Below are 20111 nucleotides of genomic sequence, written 5' to 3'. Positions count from 1 at the left end.
CAACAGTGAATGGATGGCACATCCTTACACAGACGTCCCAGTCCTTCCTCTCACGCGCTGGATTATCCTGCTTTTTGAGTGGCATCCATGTCAACACACAGTCACACCTAAAAATGAACATTCTCAGCCCCCGTTGCACTTGAAAGCAAGCGTCAGTGCCTGTAACTCTCCTTCCAAAATGTTGCTATTTACGGAGCTGAACAAAAGCTGGTGATTAATAGTATATTCCTGCCAGTTCTTGTTTGCGTTTAAAGCATATTAACTTTGCTCGCACAACGGCTCCTAATTATGTCTCAGCGAGCCTTGTGTTATCTCGTACATGACCTGCCAAGCAGCAATAATGCATTTCAAAACAAATGCATTTGAATTTATTACAGACAGCGCGAGCAAATCACAGCCGTCTGTCTTGTGTTTTTGTCATGGTCCACATCAAATTTGACGCGCAAATTCTCCAAAGCGTATGCTATTTATTGAATTTAGAGGTTAGGCCAAGTATCAATATGTTTTTTTGGGTTTGGAATTGTTCCTTAAACGTTGCTCTTGCGTGTCCTAGGAGAGCAAATGAGGAGCTCTCGGCCTCCCTTTGAACACGCCGAGGTCTCACACACTGTCGGTGCAGTGCCTGTGTGTTTATGTGGACCTTTGTATGTACTGTATCCGTATATCTACCCTCTGGCAGTGTCCATGCTTTTGCATGAAATTTCATCACACAGAACCCCTCTGATAGTCGAAAGCGGCTGCGCTCACTGCGGGAGGCTGTGCGCTGCGTTCCTTCAGATCTGTGGTTTTGCCAATAGGCGATCAGATGGATCGATGGGATGAGTGTCTGTGGTGAAGCTGTTTAAATCATCCTCTCCTCTTCAGACAGAAACTGCTCCAGTTTTAGCCTTTGAAACGTTATTGACCACAGGCCGAGGGCCACGGCAGACCTCTGTGGTCGGCCATACGAGGACCAGCTGGATCACAGGCTGTTTCTCAGGCAGGTTGATTATTGCTAGGCCTCGGCTCAGCAATGTTAACACAAAATAATCAACTGATGTGCAATATTTTGCAACCATTTTTCCTGAATGGTGGCCAGAGCAGGGTCAGTTCAGTAGGACAAAGGACTATTTAGTGTACTGTTTTCACAATAACTTATTAGGAAAAAAATGTGTGACAGTAGCAGAAGATGGGAGGATACTTTGCAGAGCAAGTGCTGCAGATGGAGACTGCAAGAACAACAGAGGGGAGGGGCCACCAGAGAAAGAAATGCACTGCCTATTGATTATCTTACACACATAAGTACAAGTGACCTGTAATCCACAGAGCACTTATCGACTCCTCTCCCCACCGTATCCAGTAACAGCAGATCAATACAGACCAAAGACAGTTACGGTACAGCACCGCGCACTGGGCCAAGATGGGCCAAGACTAGATCAGGGCCCGAGTCTGACCTGAACTGAAGAGCGCTAAATGGTACAAGCAGTGCAGCCTTTTATTTTGAAAGCCGAGCAAGTAGCGTGGAATAAAGGCAGCGCTTTGAAAGGAAGCAGAGGAAGGGCTATTGTGGTGCTGAGGTGAAAGAAGGTGAGAAAGTAGGCAGAGTGAGGGAAAAAAAGAGAAAAGACAGAGGGCAGCTGATTTAATGGTCTAATGAGGCCGTCCTCCAGCCAGTTGTTTTGTGTGAGGCATACTCTGACCTTTCGCTCCGCTCGGGAGCCTCGCTGCCTCATTTTTCACATTCTTTCAATTACGTTAACGCTTGAAGCGCTCGCTGGCTCCCGACTCTGGCCCTTCCATTCTGACAGAGCCTTCTCTCCCCAACCTCTCCACCTTTCCCTCCACGGCACTCCACTCCACACATGAACTCGCCTCCAATCTCAATATATTTCTACATAAAATTTGTGCTCCACACTTTCAGGTCCGCAGAGGAAACGCGAAATGTGCGCTTCACTTCAGTAATGGGGTCTTTAACAGCTTGGCCTCTGTTAAAAGGGGTGACGCTGTGGATCAGTTGAGGATAGACTGAATAGATGAGGAAGAGGGAGAGGGAGCAGTGAGTAGGTGAGAAACACTTTGGCTTCTGCCAAGAAAAACATCAACTTTCTCCTGCCCACTTCCATGTTGATAGGTGTTTTGTTTGTGACCCCATGGCTTGAAAAAAAAAATCACCTCAGAATATTTAATTCGCACAAATCCCAGTGGTGAATATATTACAGCTACATCATTCCTCTAAAAAGGGTAAAGGCTTTTCCCAACTGGGTGTATTGGCAATAAAATACAGCTGAAAAAGTTTTGTTTGTACAGTGCACACGCAACTTAGCTTGGTCACTGTGAGAAAACTCCACTTCCTCGATATTTAAGTTGCGTATGAGGCCCTGCCAAAACAACAATCCTACTAGTGTGTTGCACCTCTCGTGGAATAATTAAGCGTCAAACAGTAAAAGAGAGGTGAAGCGGGCTCAGTAGCCGTCAGTAAAACATGCCAGTTAAGGTTTATACATGTGAATAAGGGTTTCAGTAGAATGCACAGATCTTTAACTTTTCCCGTCCCCAGTCTCTAACCAAAATCTTTTTTTATATATATAACTTTCTCAGAATTTCCCACCCCCCCAAAAAAAAGAAGTATCAGCCTGAGGGCAAATTTTGCACTCTCACTTACTGAATCTTAGCGAGTGACTCCCTATGTTCTGGAAAAATAAACAAATACAAGCCTTTAATGGGAGACAGTTCAGAAGGTAACCCACAACGCACTAAGCCCATTGGCTCCTCATGCACATCATTTTGATTCACAGCCTTTTGGATGTCCTCCAAACTTATCTCAAAACATCAGAGATATCAGTTGTAGGGAGTTAAAGTTGATGAATGTACGTGCCTTCAGATAGCACTCCTTTCCAAGCCCGCGTCTGTAACAGTTTAAACACCCAAGCTATGATGGAGCGCTGTGTTGAAATCCTCTGCACATTTGGACACGGCAAATAAAGAGGGGGGTCAAATGCTCCCAGTCGTGAACCGCGAATCTCTCAACCCCGAATCTGTGTGAGCGCGCATGCCTGAGTTCTAGTCCACGATTGTAATTATTAGCTATGCATGAGGACCAAATCCACGTTGACATCTTGAGTGGAGAGCAAAGGGGGCTTTCAGAGCAACTGGTTGATTCCGCACTAGATGGAATAGCTCAACAAAAGAGAGGAGAGAGCATTTTGTACATTTTCTCAGCAATTGAACAATCCCCACGCTCTGTGGATAGACAGACTCCCCAGAGAGCTCTAGAAAGGCTGGGATGGAGAGGAGGGGAGGAACAGAGGCAGCGCTCGATGGTATGGTGTGTGCGTGGGGAGTGCTGTGAGCTCCCATGGCCCTGGCCAGGGGCTCCACTCAGCAAGGGTTTGTGTGGCTGAGCTCAACAGAGCAGGAGGTCACTCCTGGTTGGAACCCGACGCCCTGACAGTCCCGGCATCAAGTTCTGTCAAATCTGACATTTTGGCTTTTGCACTTCCTTCAACTACACAAAAACCTTAACGGAATGCACATTGGCGTCAAAACAGAATGTGTGATGGAACCCTTGCAATGTTTCTGTTGCCTTTATTCTGGCTCTCAAGTGATCACAGAGGCGTGTGTCTGTACATAACATGGACAATACAGTGAGTGTGGAGGCACAGGTACGTGTGTTAGCTGCTTCCCTCTAAGAGCCTGTTAGAGTTTAATTTAGTGTTGTAATTAAAGCTGAACACTGGCCCATAAACAACAGATAAACAATAAAGCCGACCCCAGCCCTGCTGTTTCATGGCCCTCGCTCCCAGCTGTTGAACGCTGATAAGTTGTTGTTTTTTTACGCAGCTCTTGCCTAATCACAGCACAACGCCCAGGTTACGAGCGTGCGCATATGTGGAACGTGTACTGGGGTGTCTAACTGGGTGAACATTTTAGAAGGTCTAAAGAAATACGAAGGGCAAAAGCAAATAAGGAGTTCCACAGCGGAGCGATCCCAGCGCGTAAGAGGACCAGTCTGCCCTGATGGCCAATTACTTACTAAGCCAACTCAGTGGCAATAGTGATCACATAAACATTAAACAAAGTGCAGCCATGAGGTGCATCCGCCTCACAATGTACGGCAATTCACTGACTGGCAAAGTGTAAATGTTTCCTCAGAAAACAGGTTAAAGAGGCTTAATGCACAGAGCGGCGGGAGTGTTTCTCAATCAGCCAACACGGGCACTTGTAGTCACAGCGCCACGCGTTGGCCTCGCCGTCGCTACGTGTCTGCGCTGTGGACGGAGCAGCGAGGCTGTCGGATGGGTTGTTGGGAAGGGGCAGGGCGATTGTTGAAAGCTGTGGAGGGGGAGAAAACAGTGTACAAAGGGGATACTTTCATGATCCCATTAGCATAAGAGAGGCTAAATTATTCATGTGGAGTGCTTAATCTATGGGGAAAAGTATAGTTAATGCACATAGTTTTAAAATGGATCTCTCTCTGTCTCTCCTCTAACACCAGATTCTTGCTGGATTCAGCATTTGTTGGGCATTTACGGGAATGAGTGTCACTCTCCCTCACACACACACTCACGCACACGCGCACAAAAACACAGACACACACAGACACGCACGGGAATGTTGGTACTCTTGCTTAAGCGCTGCAGCACTTCAAACTGCTTCAAGGGGCTCTGCTCTCAGGCTCATCACCTCTCTCCCTTTTTCCTTAAGTCCCCTTCTCATCTTCTCCCTCTCTCCAGCTCTTTCCATCCATTCCTTCATCCTCCCTCTCACATTGTCTCCCTCGCACTCCTCTCCTCACTCACCCTCTCCGTCTTGCTCTCGGTACCACAGACTACCTGGCTTCCATCCAAAATGTGATTAAAGAGAATGATCAGCTCCCTCAGCTCCCTCCTTCCTTCCTCCCTTCCGCTCTTTCTTCCCCCCCTTTTTTAATGTCTCTCTGTCTTTCGTCTGACCCTGTGTTATGTTCTTGGAAACTGTGGAAGGAAACAAATGAAAACAGAAAATGCAGACACACTGTTAGGAGAGGAGTAGTGCCAATGGAGTCAGGTTCATTTCTGGGAATGTGGCCCTCTTTACACAAGGTAACCCCCCCATTCTATAGCTCTAGATGATTGTTTTGGTTCTTATCTTTAACCGTCCCCCCGAGCATGATCTGGTGTGCCCCAGCATTGGTGTATGTTAGGTCAGCCTGTGACCAGATTTATTCCAACTGCAACAGGCGCAGATGTCTCTTTTACTGATTTTCTTTTATTTCTGTATTATTTGTTTTTATCCATGCAGCCCTTCTATCTTGAGCATTGATTAAAACGCAGCTAGAACAAGATGCTGCTGGAGAATTGTGATTGTACGATTGTAAAACGTTTCAACTGGACTGCAAACAAAGGCTGAGCGTCGTGCTGATGTATCTTTTCATTATCCAACGAGTTTACGCTCCCGTGTCCCTCTGCTGATTACTCCTGCGAATGTGCCGATGAGGACGAGTGCACAAAAACACTGAGAGGGATTTGAGCACATGCCCTGAAGGGTATATCCACGTCCATTGATGCCGCTGTATTTTCACGAGGACGACAGTGCTTCAGTTCTTTAAAGAGCAAATGTTTTCCCAGGAAATTTTCTGTCATGTTTTAGCGGGCTAGCCTGAAGGGGGTCAGCCAAGAAGTCACCCTTAAGAGGTGATAATCCAATTGCTCTAGTCCTCACCAGATTTGTTTTCCCCTTGTCTGGCAGTGTGGTTGCGTGTGTGTTTACAGAGAGTGTAAGCATGCGTGGGTGAATGTAACAGACAGAGAATGGAGATTTGGAGAGGGGGGGTGGGCAGAGGCAGCAAGATGCCACCAGTTTCTTCTGTGACTCACCCTGGGCCCCAGTCTAAACCAGTGAGAGGTTATGGGAGGCTAGGTCTGTCAAAAGCACACCTGCAGGGAAACTCTGAAAACCCTGACTGCCAGCACAGACCCGTTTAAGGTGTGCTTAGTTGGAGTTTAACCCTGACTTCAGATGTCCTTTCCCTCTCTCCCTCTTTGTGTTTGACCAATGGGCCTTGTGCTCTTTTACTTTCTGTTTTCCACCTCCCTTGTCTCTTTAATCCCCTCCACCTCCCCCACCCTCCCAGTTCTCCTCCCCCTAATATCCCACACCGCATCACAGCAAAGGTCCCTCCCAAAAGACGACATGCGGTTGAGTCGGGTGGCTTAGCGAGGGCAGCCATCGCCTGTTCACTTGCTGTGTGGTTTTCTCCCTTGTAAACCAGGGTTTCCACGCGAATGCTTACATTCATATGGAACCGAGCAGAGCAGCTATACCCTACAGGTAGTGCTTGAACCGTGCTACCACCATCCAAGAGAGTGGGAGGATGAGAAAGAAAGTGTGTTTCAATCCGAGTTCCTCCTCTCCGCTCCTGATTTTCATGCACACATCTTTCACGTTTATGCAAAGCTTTTGAGGGCATTATACAAGATAAGCTCATTTTCTAGTCTGATTCCTACTCTAGCACATGCTTTAATGACTCTTAAAGCCAAGGGCTGCTTTTTTAGGCATAATAGCACTCCCGCAGTCTCAGTTACCGTGTAGCCAGAGTGCTTTTTCCACACCTGATCACTTTTGTTTGCCCATTTTATGGGTATTGGGGAGCAGGCAGAGGTGAGCGATTTGACAGTAGTTCCTGCCATGAGCCCTAATGTTTATTGGAAGCAAGCGTCTAATAATTTTTGATTACCCCAGAGGAGGTATTAGCCATGTTAGTCAGCAAGGATAATTTCTTATTTACATGCCCCAAGCAGTGCACACTCTGAAAGAAGGCTGGGGATAAATGTGCAACAAAACGAATCAAACATGCCAAACCAAGATGCTCAATTCTGGCTGGCTGCAGGGCTGAGGCTGAGCGAACCTTCATTATGCATTTAACATAATTCATTTAGAGGGTTATCAATTTGCAGACTATAGAAGAGATGGTTGGAAGGGGAAGCAAAACAGCATAGCAGGCGCAGCAAAGGAATTGGGGAACGCAAGATGAAAAGGAGCAAGATATTCAAGGCTAGCTCTCTGCTTGGATTTTTTTTTTAAAAATGCTCCAATTACACACTTTTCCATGTTTTGAGGGAGAACTTGCATGTTAAACACTGCAATCTCCAACGGTGCCGTCACACTCCGCCCCCTAAAAATCAGAAACTGATTTCCTTTTAATGAAAGCTTTTTTTTCAGCGCGAGAGAGGATGTAGTTTAAATATTACCCTTGTGTTCATTTAGGGTCCCTCTTTGTTTGACTTCTGCCTTGCTTACACAACGGCTCCTTGCATCAGTCCCCCAGTGTGGATTGAGGGACAGTTACAACATGTTTTCATTTTTCTCCCCTGGCAACATACTGATTGAAGAAAAAGACCTCTAAAAGTATCTTTCCCTCTGCCATCAGGCAGAGCTGACGGCCCCTTTAGAACAATTGGAGGAAACTTAGGGAGACAGGGAGCATTTAAAAGAATGAGTGCACCACTATCTTGCGATAACCAGAGCTTTTCTACATTATCTAAGCACAAAACCGTCCACCTTGGAAAAGTACACTCAGACTATGGCCCGATTCAAAAATAAAACAATGCAAAGTGAGAGGTGGAAAAAAGGGGGAAAAATGCAACAAAGTAAGGGGAAAACCTTCATTGTTTAGTGTGAATGCTTACTCCCAGGGATGCAATCCTTAGACAACTGAGTGTCTGCAGGAGACATCTGTGAAGGATGACCTTGTGACCCCGGAAAGAATGCTCTTAAGGTGTTGGTGGTGTTTTTGGGGGTGTAAGGGGGGCTGCCTTAGCCACTGCATCACAGCCTACAGGATAGCCCAGCAGCCACACAACAAACAGAAATGCTGTTGTGAGGAAAAAAAACGGGAATAAAGTGGGAAAAAAACACAGGGCAGAGATGAAGAAGTCAAGAAAGGCTGATAAGATTCACAGCATACACAGACAGCCTTATTGCACCCCCACAGACCTGGCTGTCTCCCACCGCAACCCCCAGTCACCCCGCCATGAGATCTTTTTCCTCCTTTATGAGTCAAAAGGAAGCCTGGTCGAAAATGAAAGGTTACATAAGCCAGAACCCAAGACCTCAGAGCGAGCGAGAGGAGCAAGGGCCCTGCTGCCATTCAAAGCACCTGCCATTGTGTGGGCGTCCATTCAGGCCTATTGTTGTGCAGAAATTAGTCGTGCTCCCTTCAGGTCCAGAGGCATGCGGCGGACCCCCTTGTTGTTCGGGGTTCATATATGTGGTTGCAAAGATGCGTGGCCCCGGCTACCATCACCACTGGCTGTGGCCCTTTGCCCCTTTCCTAAAGCACAGTATGATTGCGTTTTTTTTTTCCCTCACCCACTCGGTGTTGTTCATTTTTTAAGAACACTTGCCGGCCAACATTCCTTCAGTTTTCTCTCTCCCTCTTTTGTACTCCTACTCTCCTTTGGTGTATATGCTTATTGTTTTTCAGAGCACCTCATTATACACATGGTTATATTTTAAGGGCCTCTCTCTTTGATTTTGGCCTCGGTGGGAGTGAGTGGTGGGCTGGTGGGAGCTGTAGGGCTGGACCAGCTTACAGGGCTCCCCAGCCATTGTCTCGGTGAGTGGGCTTCAGGGTATTGCCGGGCTGGGCACTCCTGCAGAAGCACTGGTGCTATTGCTAGATCAGGAGTTGGATGTGAGGGGAAAATTGAGAAGTCAATAATGAGGGCCGCAAAAAAAAGAAAAGAAAAGAGAGGTTGAGACAAAAGGAGATGAAGAGCTTCAAAAAGACGAGCCATAGAGCACTTCTAATTAATAACATCAGAGGAACCCCCTGCCCCCCCCTCCTTCTGGAACTTCAGCGTTGCATATTAACTTGCGGGGTGAGACGCATCGTGAGTCAGGTCTATCACACTGCCAGTCTATGTCCATTTCACCTCGATGCAGTCTCTGGCATGAATCTTGAAGGCACGTTTGTATTAACATGCACTGGTTGGACCAGATTGTACCCTTAATTTTTAATAGATTGCCATGTTTGTCGTCACTCAACCCTATCAGCTAATCAAAAGATAAATTCTTGAAATGGGACAGATTATAAATCTCGGTGGGTCAGCGAGGTAGAGTGGCAGTAATTTGAGCCAAGCCTTTGCAATTTCTATTTTTCACAGCCGTAATAGGCTCTCCTCTCGCTGTTCACTTCCACAGCCGTTCCCACTGCCAACAGCTGTCAGGCTCCTAAAATCAAAATTAGTGGCATGGATTTGGGCCCTAATGAAATGACCTGCTGGATTTACCTTACCGAGCAGGGCGGACAGTCGATACTAGCCATGTCAGAAGCCTCTCTCTGCACGCTGCAGCCCCATTAATGGAAGGAAATAGGCTCAAGTAAATGTATTAACCACTACTTCCACCTTCTAATTATATTTTTTTCTTCTCTCTTCATAATTCATTCACTCTTTCATTAGCGCTCAATATTGAGGGAAAAAAGTCATTTAACTGGCTCTTTTGGCCTCATTGGGACACCAATTATTTGTCCCTTGTCAAGCAGGGACACAGATGAGTCCATGTTGTAAATGGGTTGAAATTGGGCAGAAAATTGCTGAGGCTTATATTTTGCTTCAATTCAGTTCTGTTCTTATTTATCTGTGTTTCCATTGTGGGAAATTGTGAATAATTAGATATAACCGATCCAATAAATCCTACTTTTCTGCATCCTTTGATTGGGTTACCACGACCAGGGCCTCTTCCAATGGAGTGAAGGAACCTGTAGCAGACATGTGGAGGAGGTCCAGGCCTGCTGTTGTACAGGGCTGAAAAGTAAGCCTGGAAAATGGTATTAGTGTCCCACCACAGCCATGCTGTTGGACCGGATGGAGGACACTGGGCCCATGTTATTGACTTGTAAAGGAGCTGTTAGGTGAGGGGTCTCGGCAAGACATGTGCAGCTGACACTCTTGTAAAGATGTATCTGATTTCTATGCCCGCTGGCTCCCTGGAGAGTCGTCCTTATGTTGATCAGATGCGCTCTCGCGGCTCTATAGAAAAAAAGCACTGCAATAAAAAGAATGAAATTATAGTTGTGTGAAAGAAGACACTGCTTTTCTACATGTTTTAATCCATCATTAAGGTCAAAATCATAGTGAGGGAGGGAGTGAAAGAAGGAGGTAAAATAGTCATCTGCTGGTTGAAAGAGCCGCCTTTTGGCTACATGCATGTTGGTTTGCCAAAAATAAACCATTTCAAATTACTGCTTCGGTGAGTTGTGTAACGAGGATATCTAAATCCACATTTCTGTAGGTGAGCATAGAAAAATAGTGAATTGATGTAGCAAGAAGGTGGACATAACCAGTATCAAGTGAACAAGAACCGTACTCCTCACTGATCTGACTAATTTATGAGTGTAAACTGCACTGGCAGAGAGAGATGCAGGTGGAGGGAGGAAGTTTTCATTGACTCCAGAGCAGGCCGAGCAAAAGCCCAGGAGGGATCTCTCTCAGTTTGAACTTTATCAGGGGCTACGCTTAATCAATACACTATCGGAAAAAGAATTAATTACTAAAGCAGAATAAAACAGCTGCATTTTAAACCAAGGATTCATCAATTCTGTAATCTCTTGGTTACAGCTCAGGTGTCAGGAGGATCATTTTAACTCCATGTAATGAGGAACTGTGGGAGTTTACCCCAACCCTTTGCTGTCCTCCTCCTCCTCCACCCCTCTATTTCTAACCTTCCTTCTAACACTCACTTGCACTCTTCTATCACCTCATCAAGACATATTCCATAGCTTAACCTTCATTCTCATCCAGCCGTGTTTGACACAGTTTTGTTTTTAACATTCCCCTCATTTCCGTCCCTTTGCATTGCCCATTATATCAATTTATTCCACTTGCATAGCTCTACATTCCCATTCCATCATCTTTATCTTTGCGAGATGGAATGGGACATTCCCACTGTTGCATCGATAGAGTTGGACACTCTTTGCTATGGCTGGGACGCCGCTGGAGTTTCAGAAGAAGGGATTTGTGTATAAAGTCAATAGAGCATGACGATTTAAGTAGAAGATTGGTTGGAATTAATTTCATCATAGGACATTTACATTTGTGAGGACAAAATGTAAGCCACATAGGAAGCATCCCTTTTTCCAAAATAACCTTGGCTGGTGTTGCCTTGTCCATCGCCTTCCACACAGCCCTTGACCCAAGCTCAAAGCCTGTAAACGGACTGTCCTTGACTAGCCATAATGGGGGATTTCAAGGGAAGTTGAAAAGGGGTTATGGGTGATGAATTGGGTTTTTAGTGAGCTCATTAGGAAGCCAAACAGAGTTTAGACTGGCGGAGCAGGGCAGCAGCGCAGTAATCAGTTCTGCTCGCTTTGTTCCCTGCCTCCAGGACATTTGTCTAAAAAAAAAAAGAGCGACTGAGGAAAAAAACTTCATGGCATTTGGCTGATGAGAGGGCTGCTGAGCAGAGGCTGCAATCTGATGGTTGACTTGTTGATTTATAAACCTTTTTCATACATTTACTCTACCAAAGCCCTGCAGCTGTAGGAAAGCCTCATGTCTGTGAAAGTTTGATGGCCCTGTTTATCAAGGGTGCCAATGATGTCTCCTGGAAATCTGAGAACCCCCCCCCCATCAGTCTGAAAGATTTGTTTATATAGTTCATTGCCCATATTGCTATCAGACATAGTCTAAAATGTCTAAGCTGTTTAAGTTCACAAAACCACACTGAGACAGTAAATAAATGTTGAAAGATGTGTTTACAGTGCAATGAGTTAGATTGTAGATGTCACCGAGCAATTTTAATATTGGGTCTAAAAAGCTCAATTAAGGAAGTATCAGAGTATAAAATAAATGAAAAAATGAATAGGACAAGGGAACTGGCAGGTTTGTGGTTCTTTTTCTTCCCCATTCTGAAACAATGGGCGAAATAAGGTTACCTGAGAGACCAATTAGCCTCCATTCGATCTCGACTATGAGGGCAGACCAAGCGGTCGTGTTGAAGTGCAGGGGGAGCAGGGTGGAGTTGTCAGAGAGGCAAAGAGTGTGAAATGCCTGGTGCGGACCCAAAGCCCTTCATTAGCCACTGATCCCTGTCTGTTGAGTGAAGAGCAGTCATGGGCATCACAACTCCTTTTTTAGTTCCCCCCAAAAAGAGTGTGGGGAGGCAGTGTGGCGGGAGGCTACCCCATCCCCTGCAATTTAGCCCTTTGCCATTCATGCAAAGTGGGCCTTGACATCTGCAACAGCCCGTCTCCTTTCTTTTATACATCTTTATCCGTTTTCTTTCATCCAATGCTCTTTTCCTCAAATAAAGCACAGATTTGATGGTACTGTCAGCCGACATGGCTCCTTTCATGCATATTCCACACAGATTTTTCTTGCGTTTGGAAGGAAGTATTAGGAAAACTCAAGATCTTAAAAGGCTAGAATTTTGCAATCTGTTTAAAGTTTAAAATTATGATGCAATAAGAACATTTTTGCTTCAGGTATACGTGCAATTGCACCAACAGTTAATTCAGTGTGGGGCTCTGAAAGTTGTGCTAACCTTGAAGTTTTGGCAGATGATACTCTTTAGAAAAAAGATCAAGAGAGTTCGAAGCAATGGCTTTGGAGAAAAGGCTGTAACCAGGCAGCCTGACCCCCCCGAACCACTTTTCTTTGGCTTCAGGGGGGAGGTGAAAGGGGAGGATATCTTTGCTCCAGCCCCTTTTTTAGGTTAAAAGGTAAAATAGCCTAACTGGTTGTTAAAACCAGGTTTTACCTCCAGCACATCCCCTCCCCTGTCTTTTTTGTGCTCTCTTCACTTCAACCTTGCCCTCTATGGTAGGGATGTGCACAGTGGGGTCAACATTGTGACTGTGAGAGGAGAGAGGCCTTGTATCACTGAGAGGCGATAGTTATCTCCAGCATTCCTGGGATGACAGAGAGATATCTGCCTGATGGCAGGGTTAGGGAGTTTAGAGAAAGGGCGGGTAAGGGAGGGAGAAGAGGAGGTACAGGATCCGTTGAGCAACTACCCCCTCAAAACTACCCCTGCTACCACCCTTCGTCCTTCCCTCTTTGCCTTTCTTACTGCCTGACTGCTTCGCTTCCCCACACATAGGAAAAAAAACATCTAATTAGAAGCTCTTATTCCACTTCATTTAAGGGAACACTTAATGATGTGTTTTTGGGGGAAGACAACTACACATTACTTCTCGCGTAAAGGGAACCACTCAGTCGTGCCACTCAGGATGCAGATACAGCTGCATCTGAAATGGAGGCTTTCACCTCATTTCTCTTGGGCTCTATGACCACTGGAAGAGAGAGCCAAACACAGCAGTCTTGTGTCCTTCACCTTTAGCCGTTGTTCATGTGGTAAGAGTGGGCAGTAAATAGGAGGTGGGTTGTGACAACTGACTTTCGCAAGGAGACAGGCTGAATGAGAGAGTTTGCTGTAATTGTACTGACAGGTTTTAGGGCTGTTAATGACTACAGCCTGAGCGCTACCAATTTGTCAGCATGCTTGCTGTTTACTAAGCTGTTGTTTTATGGTCCAGTGCTAGGGGCTGCTGCCTGTTTAAGCACAGATCAGGAAATAATCAGCGTAAAACACAGGCTGTGGTGGTGCAGCCCCACAGAAACAGTTTACTTTAGATCCCTCATCTACTGTACCAATGATTGCAGTGAGCCATATGGTGTGTTGAAGGTGTTCAAGAGCACTGATGGGCTACTTATTGGTACAAACAGTGAAATATTTGTTAGTTAAAAATGATTACTTTCTTTAACTATTGTCTGTGTTTAATAATACATATACATAAAGCATATTGCTTACATGCTGGTGAGCCATAATTCTCTGTCATTACAGGGTGTGTGCTGACAATTCCACTCATGTGAACAGAACCAGTACATTTGTGTATGTCTGTATGTGAGAGAAGGTGGGTGCGAATGTGTGTGTGTGTATGTGTGCATCAAGAGCATGTGGTCCCAGAGCCGGCAAAGACCCCTTCGTAAATCCAGAGTAAATAAAAGGGGTAACCGGACGAACAAAAGAGGAGCCCCCGCGGCTTCACTCATTCGCTTCCATTTGGGGGACTGAATGTGCTAAACGGCGCTTATGTTGGCTGAAAAGTTGAGGAGAAAAAGAGGGGAAAGGAAGGCTCTAAATCCCTCTCTTCTTTTCTCTTCATTCTCTGTGGCCAGGCCTATGGGGCGAGAGGTGGTGTAATGGAAGGGCATTGGAGGGAGGGTTGGAGCCCTATGGTAAAGCAGAGAAGGCCAAAAGAGCCCTGGTTCCCATTGTTTCTATCCCATATCTACTCATCTTTTTCTTATAACTTTCCTCACAGGTTGTATTCTCATTTGTTTGAGCTTGACTGAGCACAGTTGACTAGTTTGGGCTGACAGGGGGCTTGGGGGGTCTGTTGTAATTAGTCACTTTAACCACAGCTTCCATAAGCCACTGCCTCTACACTCTTGCTTCATTACCCTGAAACAAATGCTGGGGCCTCCCAGTGCAAAATCACTGCGCAGGCCACGGAATAATATGCAAAAGTTTGTCTAGAGGCTGTCTAGTAGGTGTATTAATAGTACAGAGACGGTTAAATCTGTAGCGTTGTTTCATAAGTTACTGGCTATGATGCTAGGATGGAGCAGCATTCAACAACAAAGGGCAGGGAGGCATTCTTGGTGTCCTGACAGGGTTTGGATATGTGTTACTCACAGTCATATCCATAATGCTCCCAGGGTTGACAAGACTTTGGTGACTCCCCCAGGGCCAGCGTGCCTCCTGGACATGAAGCATGATCTCCAGCATCATTAGGCCTTCTCCAAATCTTACACCCCCCCCTTCTTCAGCACAGACTGTAGAACATTTTGTGTTAAATCAGTTCTTTGGGCACAAAATCCTGTAGCGAGCCCGAATGTGCCAACATTAGATAAGCAGAGTTGCCGTGTGTGTTTACAGTCCTTTCCCAACCCGTTAATGAGCGCAGCCCTGAGACCAATTTACTCACAGGGAGATATATGTGAATGCATTTTTAATAACCACCCACTGGTGATGAGATGAGAGAGGGAATGTATGTGAGTGTAATGTGCTCTTGGACCTGCGTGCTTGTTTGTTGGCTAGCATTTTCTTTCACTCTCTCTTCCTTATTGTTTCTGGTCATTGTCTTTCATCTAGCTTGATTACGCCATCTCAGATTCTTTGCATAGAACATATGCACAAAGTTTCCCAGCAAGCACTTTACGTCAAGATATTGGTGTAGCGGGTGAGAGACGAGAGCAGCAAAGAGTGAGGGAAGACAGAAGGAGGGGTGGGGGGCTGTCTTTTTTTCCGTCTCCAAGGGCGCTGCTTTTCCAAAAGTGCCTGGGGCTACACTCCAGCACCTCGGCTCCCCGAGGCCTTTCGGCTGCCTCCTAATAGCCAACCCCCATCTGTGTCACATGGCCAGATGATGGGACGCTTCCCCCTGCTCTGCCCTGCACTTTTTTCTTTACCCATTTTTTTTTCTCAGAGTGCACATCCACACAGGTTAGAATGGCAGAGTTGCCAGGGAACAGTCAGAAACCATTAGCGTTTGGGACAATTTGCCCTGCAGCGTTCCTTCTCTTGCTCATAAGAAAGAAGTGGGGGTGGATGCAAAGCACCAGCTCTCCTTTAAATGTAATGAGGTTGTGCAAGTTGGGTCTTCTTTCTTCTTTTTTCTTTCTCTCTCTTCTAATGTTTGTTCTTCTTTCCCCTCTTTGTATGTTTTATTTCTCCTTTCTTTTTAGCTTTGTTCTGCCTTTGTTCTTTATTAATGCACTTTGCGTAGAAACGTAAAACCTTTATAAAAATAATCAGGAATCGCTTTTGATGTCACACGTTTAATCTGGGTAAACATAAGGCACGACACACAGCAGAGAGAGAGCGAAGTCGCAAGCCTTGGAGTCTGGTTTCACCTTTGCAGGCAAGGGCAAGCATGCTCGGTAATGAAGTGACAGGTCAGTCTGTAAATACGCATGGGTCGCTCTGGCCCAGGCTGGAGGGAGGCTATCGCATTGCAGTGAAAATGGAAATGTCAATAAAATTAATCTGCCAGCCTTTTGGCCACTGTGTGGTTCCATTGGATGAGCCTGACCGCTCACAGCAGGAGTGGGGATTTGGAGGCTAGCTTAAAAATCAACATCGAGGCTAGCGGCATGCAAACAAACAAACCAAACTGTGTTACAACTTCATTCACTGGAACTTCAAGGTGGAGAAACAAGAGGAGGGTGGTTGACATTCACAGCTCACTAGTTGTGTTGTTATTGAAGTTTGGAAGCAAACTGGGGGAGTCAGACTTGACTTCCTTCTGGGTCACATTTCTCAGGAAGCCCCTTCACAGCCAGAGGAGGGCAATGGCCAGACCAAAGTTTATTGTTTTAGGCTTTCCTGAACAAGGATTCATACTTAGCCTGGGATTTACGGCATTTGCCTCTAATGAATTCCCATTCTACGATTACAACACCCCTAGTCTGTCCCTATTCCCATATGTCCTTCAGATGGGCTGTTGCTTCTCTAACTTCACACAGGGAGCACAAAGTCGGCCCTTCTGTTTTCCTGTTTCGTGTGGCTCTGCGCTAATGATGTGGAAGGAAAACACTGTGCACAAAAAGAGGGAACAAAAACGGGAAAAACAAGGCAGAGAAAGAAGATAAAGAAAGTAGGGAAAGTAGTTAGAAGAGAGGGCCCCTGCTGTCCTTGTATTATTCATTTATTTTGCATTTGATTATGCCACCAGTCAGATCCTTTTTCTTTCGCCCCTTTTAATTTTATTAGTTCAAATATTTATGCAAGATTACGACATGTATAGGTGGTTGTGATTGATGCCTCACTAAAAACAGGAAGACATCTGAGGCTAGATTTTGAGTGTCCGGGTCCTTCACTGTCTTAGTGGAGGAGTTTTTCAGATACATAATTTAGATGCCCTCAAGGAAGGCTTTCAAGGCATTTGTGCCCGGGGGCAAGAAAAAATAACTATGACTGTTAAAAGTAAATCATTTTTGCTAATGCACAATTAATGCCGGAGGAAGCCGAACAAGGAAAAGGCAAGGGACAAAGATTGAAAGTTAGATTTGAAGGAGAAATTCTGTGTGTGTGTGTGTGTGTGTGTGTGTGTGTGTGTGTGTGCGTGCGCATGTTTTCCTCTTGAAATCAAACAGTGACGGACATTAATGCAGGCAAAGCCGCCACTGGTCTGTCATGCTAATCTTCTGGCGGAATGGGGAGGGGTTGCTGCGAGGGAAAGGAGTGGGAGTGGAGGCCTAAGAGAGTCGGGTTCTATGGGGAGGAGGGGGGCAGACGAGTCCATTATGTGCATCGAAGTGCAACAATGAGCAACCCCAAATCACATCCCTACTTTAATATTTGTGCATCTCAAATGGATGCTGTGAATTATGGTGTTTCTGGGCGAGCATGTGTCCGGTATTGCTGGACATGTGGGCCTAACTCCTTCCCGTCCCCTTTGGCTTTCTTCAAACTATGAAAACTGCTCCACATTCTGTCAAGCATGCAAATTTAATTGAATTAATGTTATGAGCTCAAGTCTCTACTGTATGCGAAGGCTCCCTCTCCTTTTTGTTGTTGCCTTGCTCCAGTTTTTCCTCGTTTCAGTGCAGTTCTCCAACAAGGAACCCAATGTTTCATCGTCCAACCATAACAGTCGAGTTAATAACGTCCGTTCCCCTCTTCTGTGCTCCAGAATATAGACAAACTCTGCAAGGCCTATGTCTAAATTCCTCACCCACTGTACAGGCCTTCATCTAAGGCTCTAAATCCCCCAGCCTCCATATCTTTTCTACACAACACGGGCTTTGCTGCAGCCGCACCACAGAGCTTTTGAATTCTTTCATAGGCATTTGTGGTATTTGTCCATATATCCATCTTCCACGTGCCTTAAACTTCGTGAGCCTCGACTTTCTCCATTTTAGTTTCGGCTTCTTGTGGATTTTACTTTTGTGCTCTCAGTCTGTGGCGTTGCCCGCGATGTTATTTAATGCTGGCTTTGGTTTCCGTCCAGGAGATGGCTTAGACAACAGCGTTGCATCACCTGGCACAGGGGACGACGATGATCCGGAAAAAGACAAGAGGAGGCAGAAAAAGCGCGGCATCTTCCCCAAGGTGGCCACCAACATCATGAGGGCGTGGCTTTTCCAACATCTCACGGTAAGAACCTAAACCTAAATAAACGTCCCATACAGAGGACACACACACACACAGACACACCTGTCACACAATCATTAGTGAAGGAGTAAGTGACAGCAGTGCTGTGATGCTCACCTGTCAGCCAGCTGTCAGAGGAACACAGTGACCAGGTCAATCTAATCAGTTTGGATTGTTTACTCCCCTCAACACACTCTGAGCTCTTTTTCTACAGCACAGAGTAGGTCCCAGCACAGATGCAGGGGTATTTGGTAATTAATCCACGGCAATTACCTATTTTCCTAGTTAAGCACGGTTGCAAAACGAAGGGCATGACGGTGAAGATGCAACATGTGCAACGATGGGAAGATTTTGTCAGCAGCTGGTCACAGGGCCAGGTGGTAGAGCAATCTAAAACACAACAGGATGTCCACTGTATGCCTGCAGTTTCCCCAATAAATCCTGCTCAAATAAACCTTTTTTCTCTATTGTTTTCTGTGCTCTCCAAGCAACCAACACTTCAAGCAACTCAAGTAGCAACACATGTGCCTAAATTACAATTAGATTACGCGATTCAATCGCTAGTACGCGCGCTGGTACACGCGCTCACACACCCTTCACTAATGTCAGGACATTATCAGAACATCAGGCTGTATTGATTTTGCAACACAGGTCAGATTTCAGGAGGAGTCGGCTGTGATGCAGGACACAAGCTGCTCACATGTCCCAGAGATGGCAGGACAATAAAAAGAGTGTGAGAGTAAAAGAAGAAAGAGCTGCACAATTGTAACTCGGGTCTCCCCTGCTTCCCCCTTTCTTTCCCAGTGCCCGCTCCTTACCAATGGCCCTTGTACCCTGATTACCGAACCAAAAGCCGAAGTAATGTGTGGCCAGCAAATACGGTCTAATTGAAAGGGCTGTAAATCCATTACATATTGGTCAGGGATAATCAGGAGTGCTTTAATCACTTTTATCTATTCAGGAGCAGTGAAGCTGCAACAGCAAAGCCCTGAGCCTTGCAGGCCTTAGCAGTTCCACCACGCCAGTCTGCGTGCTTATTATTCCCGTCATTATCAAAATGACTTCACAGCTGTTCACAGCTCCATCTCTCCCTGACTCCCAGACCTCGCACCACACTAAACAAACCCGCTTCCATTCACACGTTCAGGGCAGGCGCGACACCGTTTTTTTTTTTTTTATAGTGGCAATTTATTTGCGCTTGAAGGGAACAAATTGTATTCTAAATTTTATTATTTATTTTAGGTGTGTTCAAATCCAGGAATTTTTGCCTTGGAACTACATTGTTATACTTCTAATACATTTCGGGTTGTAATATTATTATCTTAATTGCTACTGCTGGGGGCAGCAGATGGAAAAGAGATGTTGCATCATCTCCTGACAATCAAACTTTAAATAAATGGAAATGGAAACACTGCTGCGGTGGTCCAAAAATTAGTCATTTCTTTAGAATTGTTTAAAATTCAGTTAAAAAGGTGAAAGGGAAAGGAGAGGGGGGAAACCCCAGTGTTGGGCACAGGCACATTTTTTGCCCAGTTCATTCAGAGAGCTTTCAAGGCCCTCGTTTTCTCTGTCTTGCTCCCCTTTATCGCATCCACTGCTCCTACATGTTCTCTCCAATCTTTATTTGTTTCTTTTGTTCAAATAACAATCCCTCCCTTTTAACCTGCCTTCATTTCCCTACTGAGGAAGAGGACTAATTGAATTATCCCCCTTCTCTTCTCACCATCAAATTCTCCCACCCATAAACTCTCTCCCTCTTTTACACACACACACACACACACACACACACACACACACACACACACACAACACACACACACACACACGCACACGCACACACACACACACACGATTCTTCTTTCTTTTAATTTGTTAAGCAAATGTATTTGCTATTGCTGGATGCATTTGTGCAAGGGTGAATTCTTGGGGACTTTGGCCCCTGAATGGCCTATAGTGGCATTCTGCTATTCATGCATTCATTAACTGAG

General features: G+C 45.6%; 1 protein-coding gene across 8 annotated transcripts in view; it reads left to right on the top strand.

Moving 5' to 3' along the window:
• meis2a (Meis homeobox 2a) overlaps positions 1-20111 on the top strand; it is a 70310-nt gene that overhangs the window by 12761 nt on the left and 37438 nt on the right. For 7 of the 8 annotated variants that reach the window (XM_057058737.1, XM_057058740.1, XM_057058739.1 and 4 more), the window contains one exon: positions 17981-18126. In XM_057058737.1, the coding sequence (XP_056914717.1) occupies positions 17981-18126 (146 nt within the window). The remainder of the gene's footprint in view (positions 1-17980; positions 18127-20111) is intronic. The other variant, XM_057058738.1, reaches the window with a different exon arrangement.

Source organism: Takifugu flavidus, chromosome 16 (genome assembly GCF_003711565.1).
Source record: "Takifugu flavidus isolate HTHZ2018 chromosome 16, ASM371156v2, whole genome shotgun sequence".
Classification (NCBI taxonomy): domain Eukaryota; kingdom Metazoa; phylum Chordata; class Actinopteri; order Tetraodontiformes; family Tetraodontidae; genus Takifugu; species Takifugu flavidus.
The sequence above is the reverse complement of the archived record's forward strand: the minus strand, read 5'-3'. Positions and strand labels throughout refer to the sequence as shown.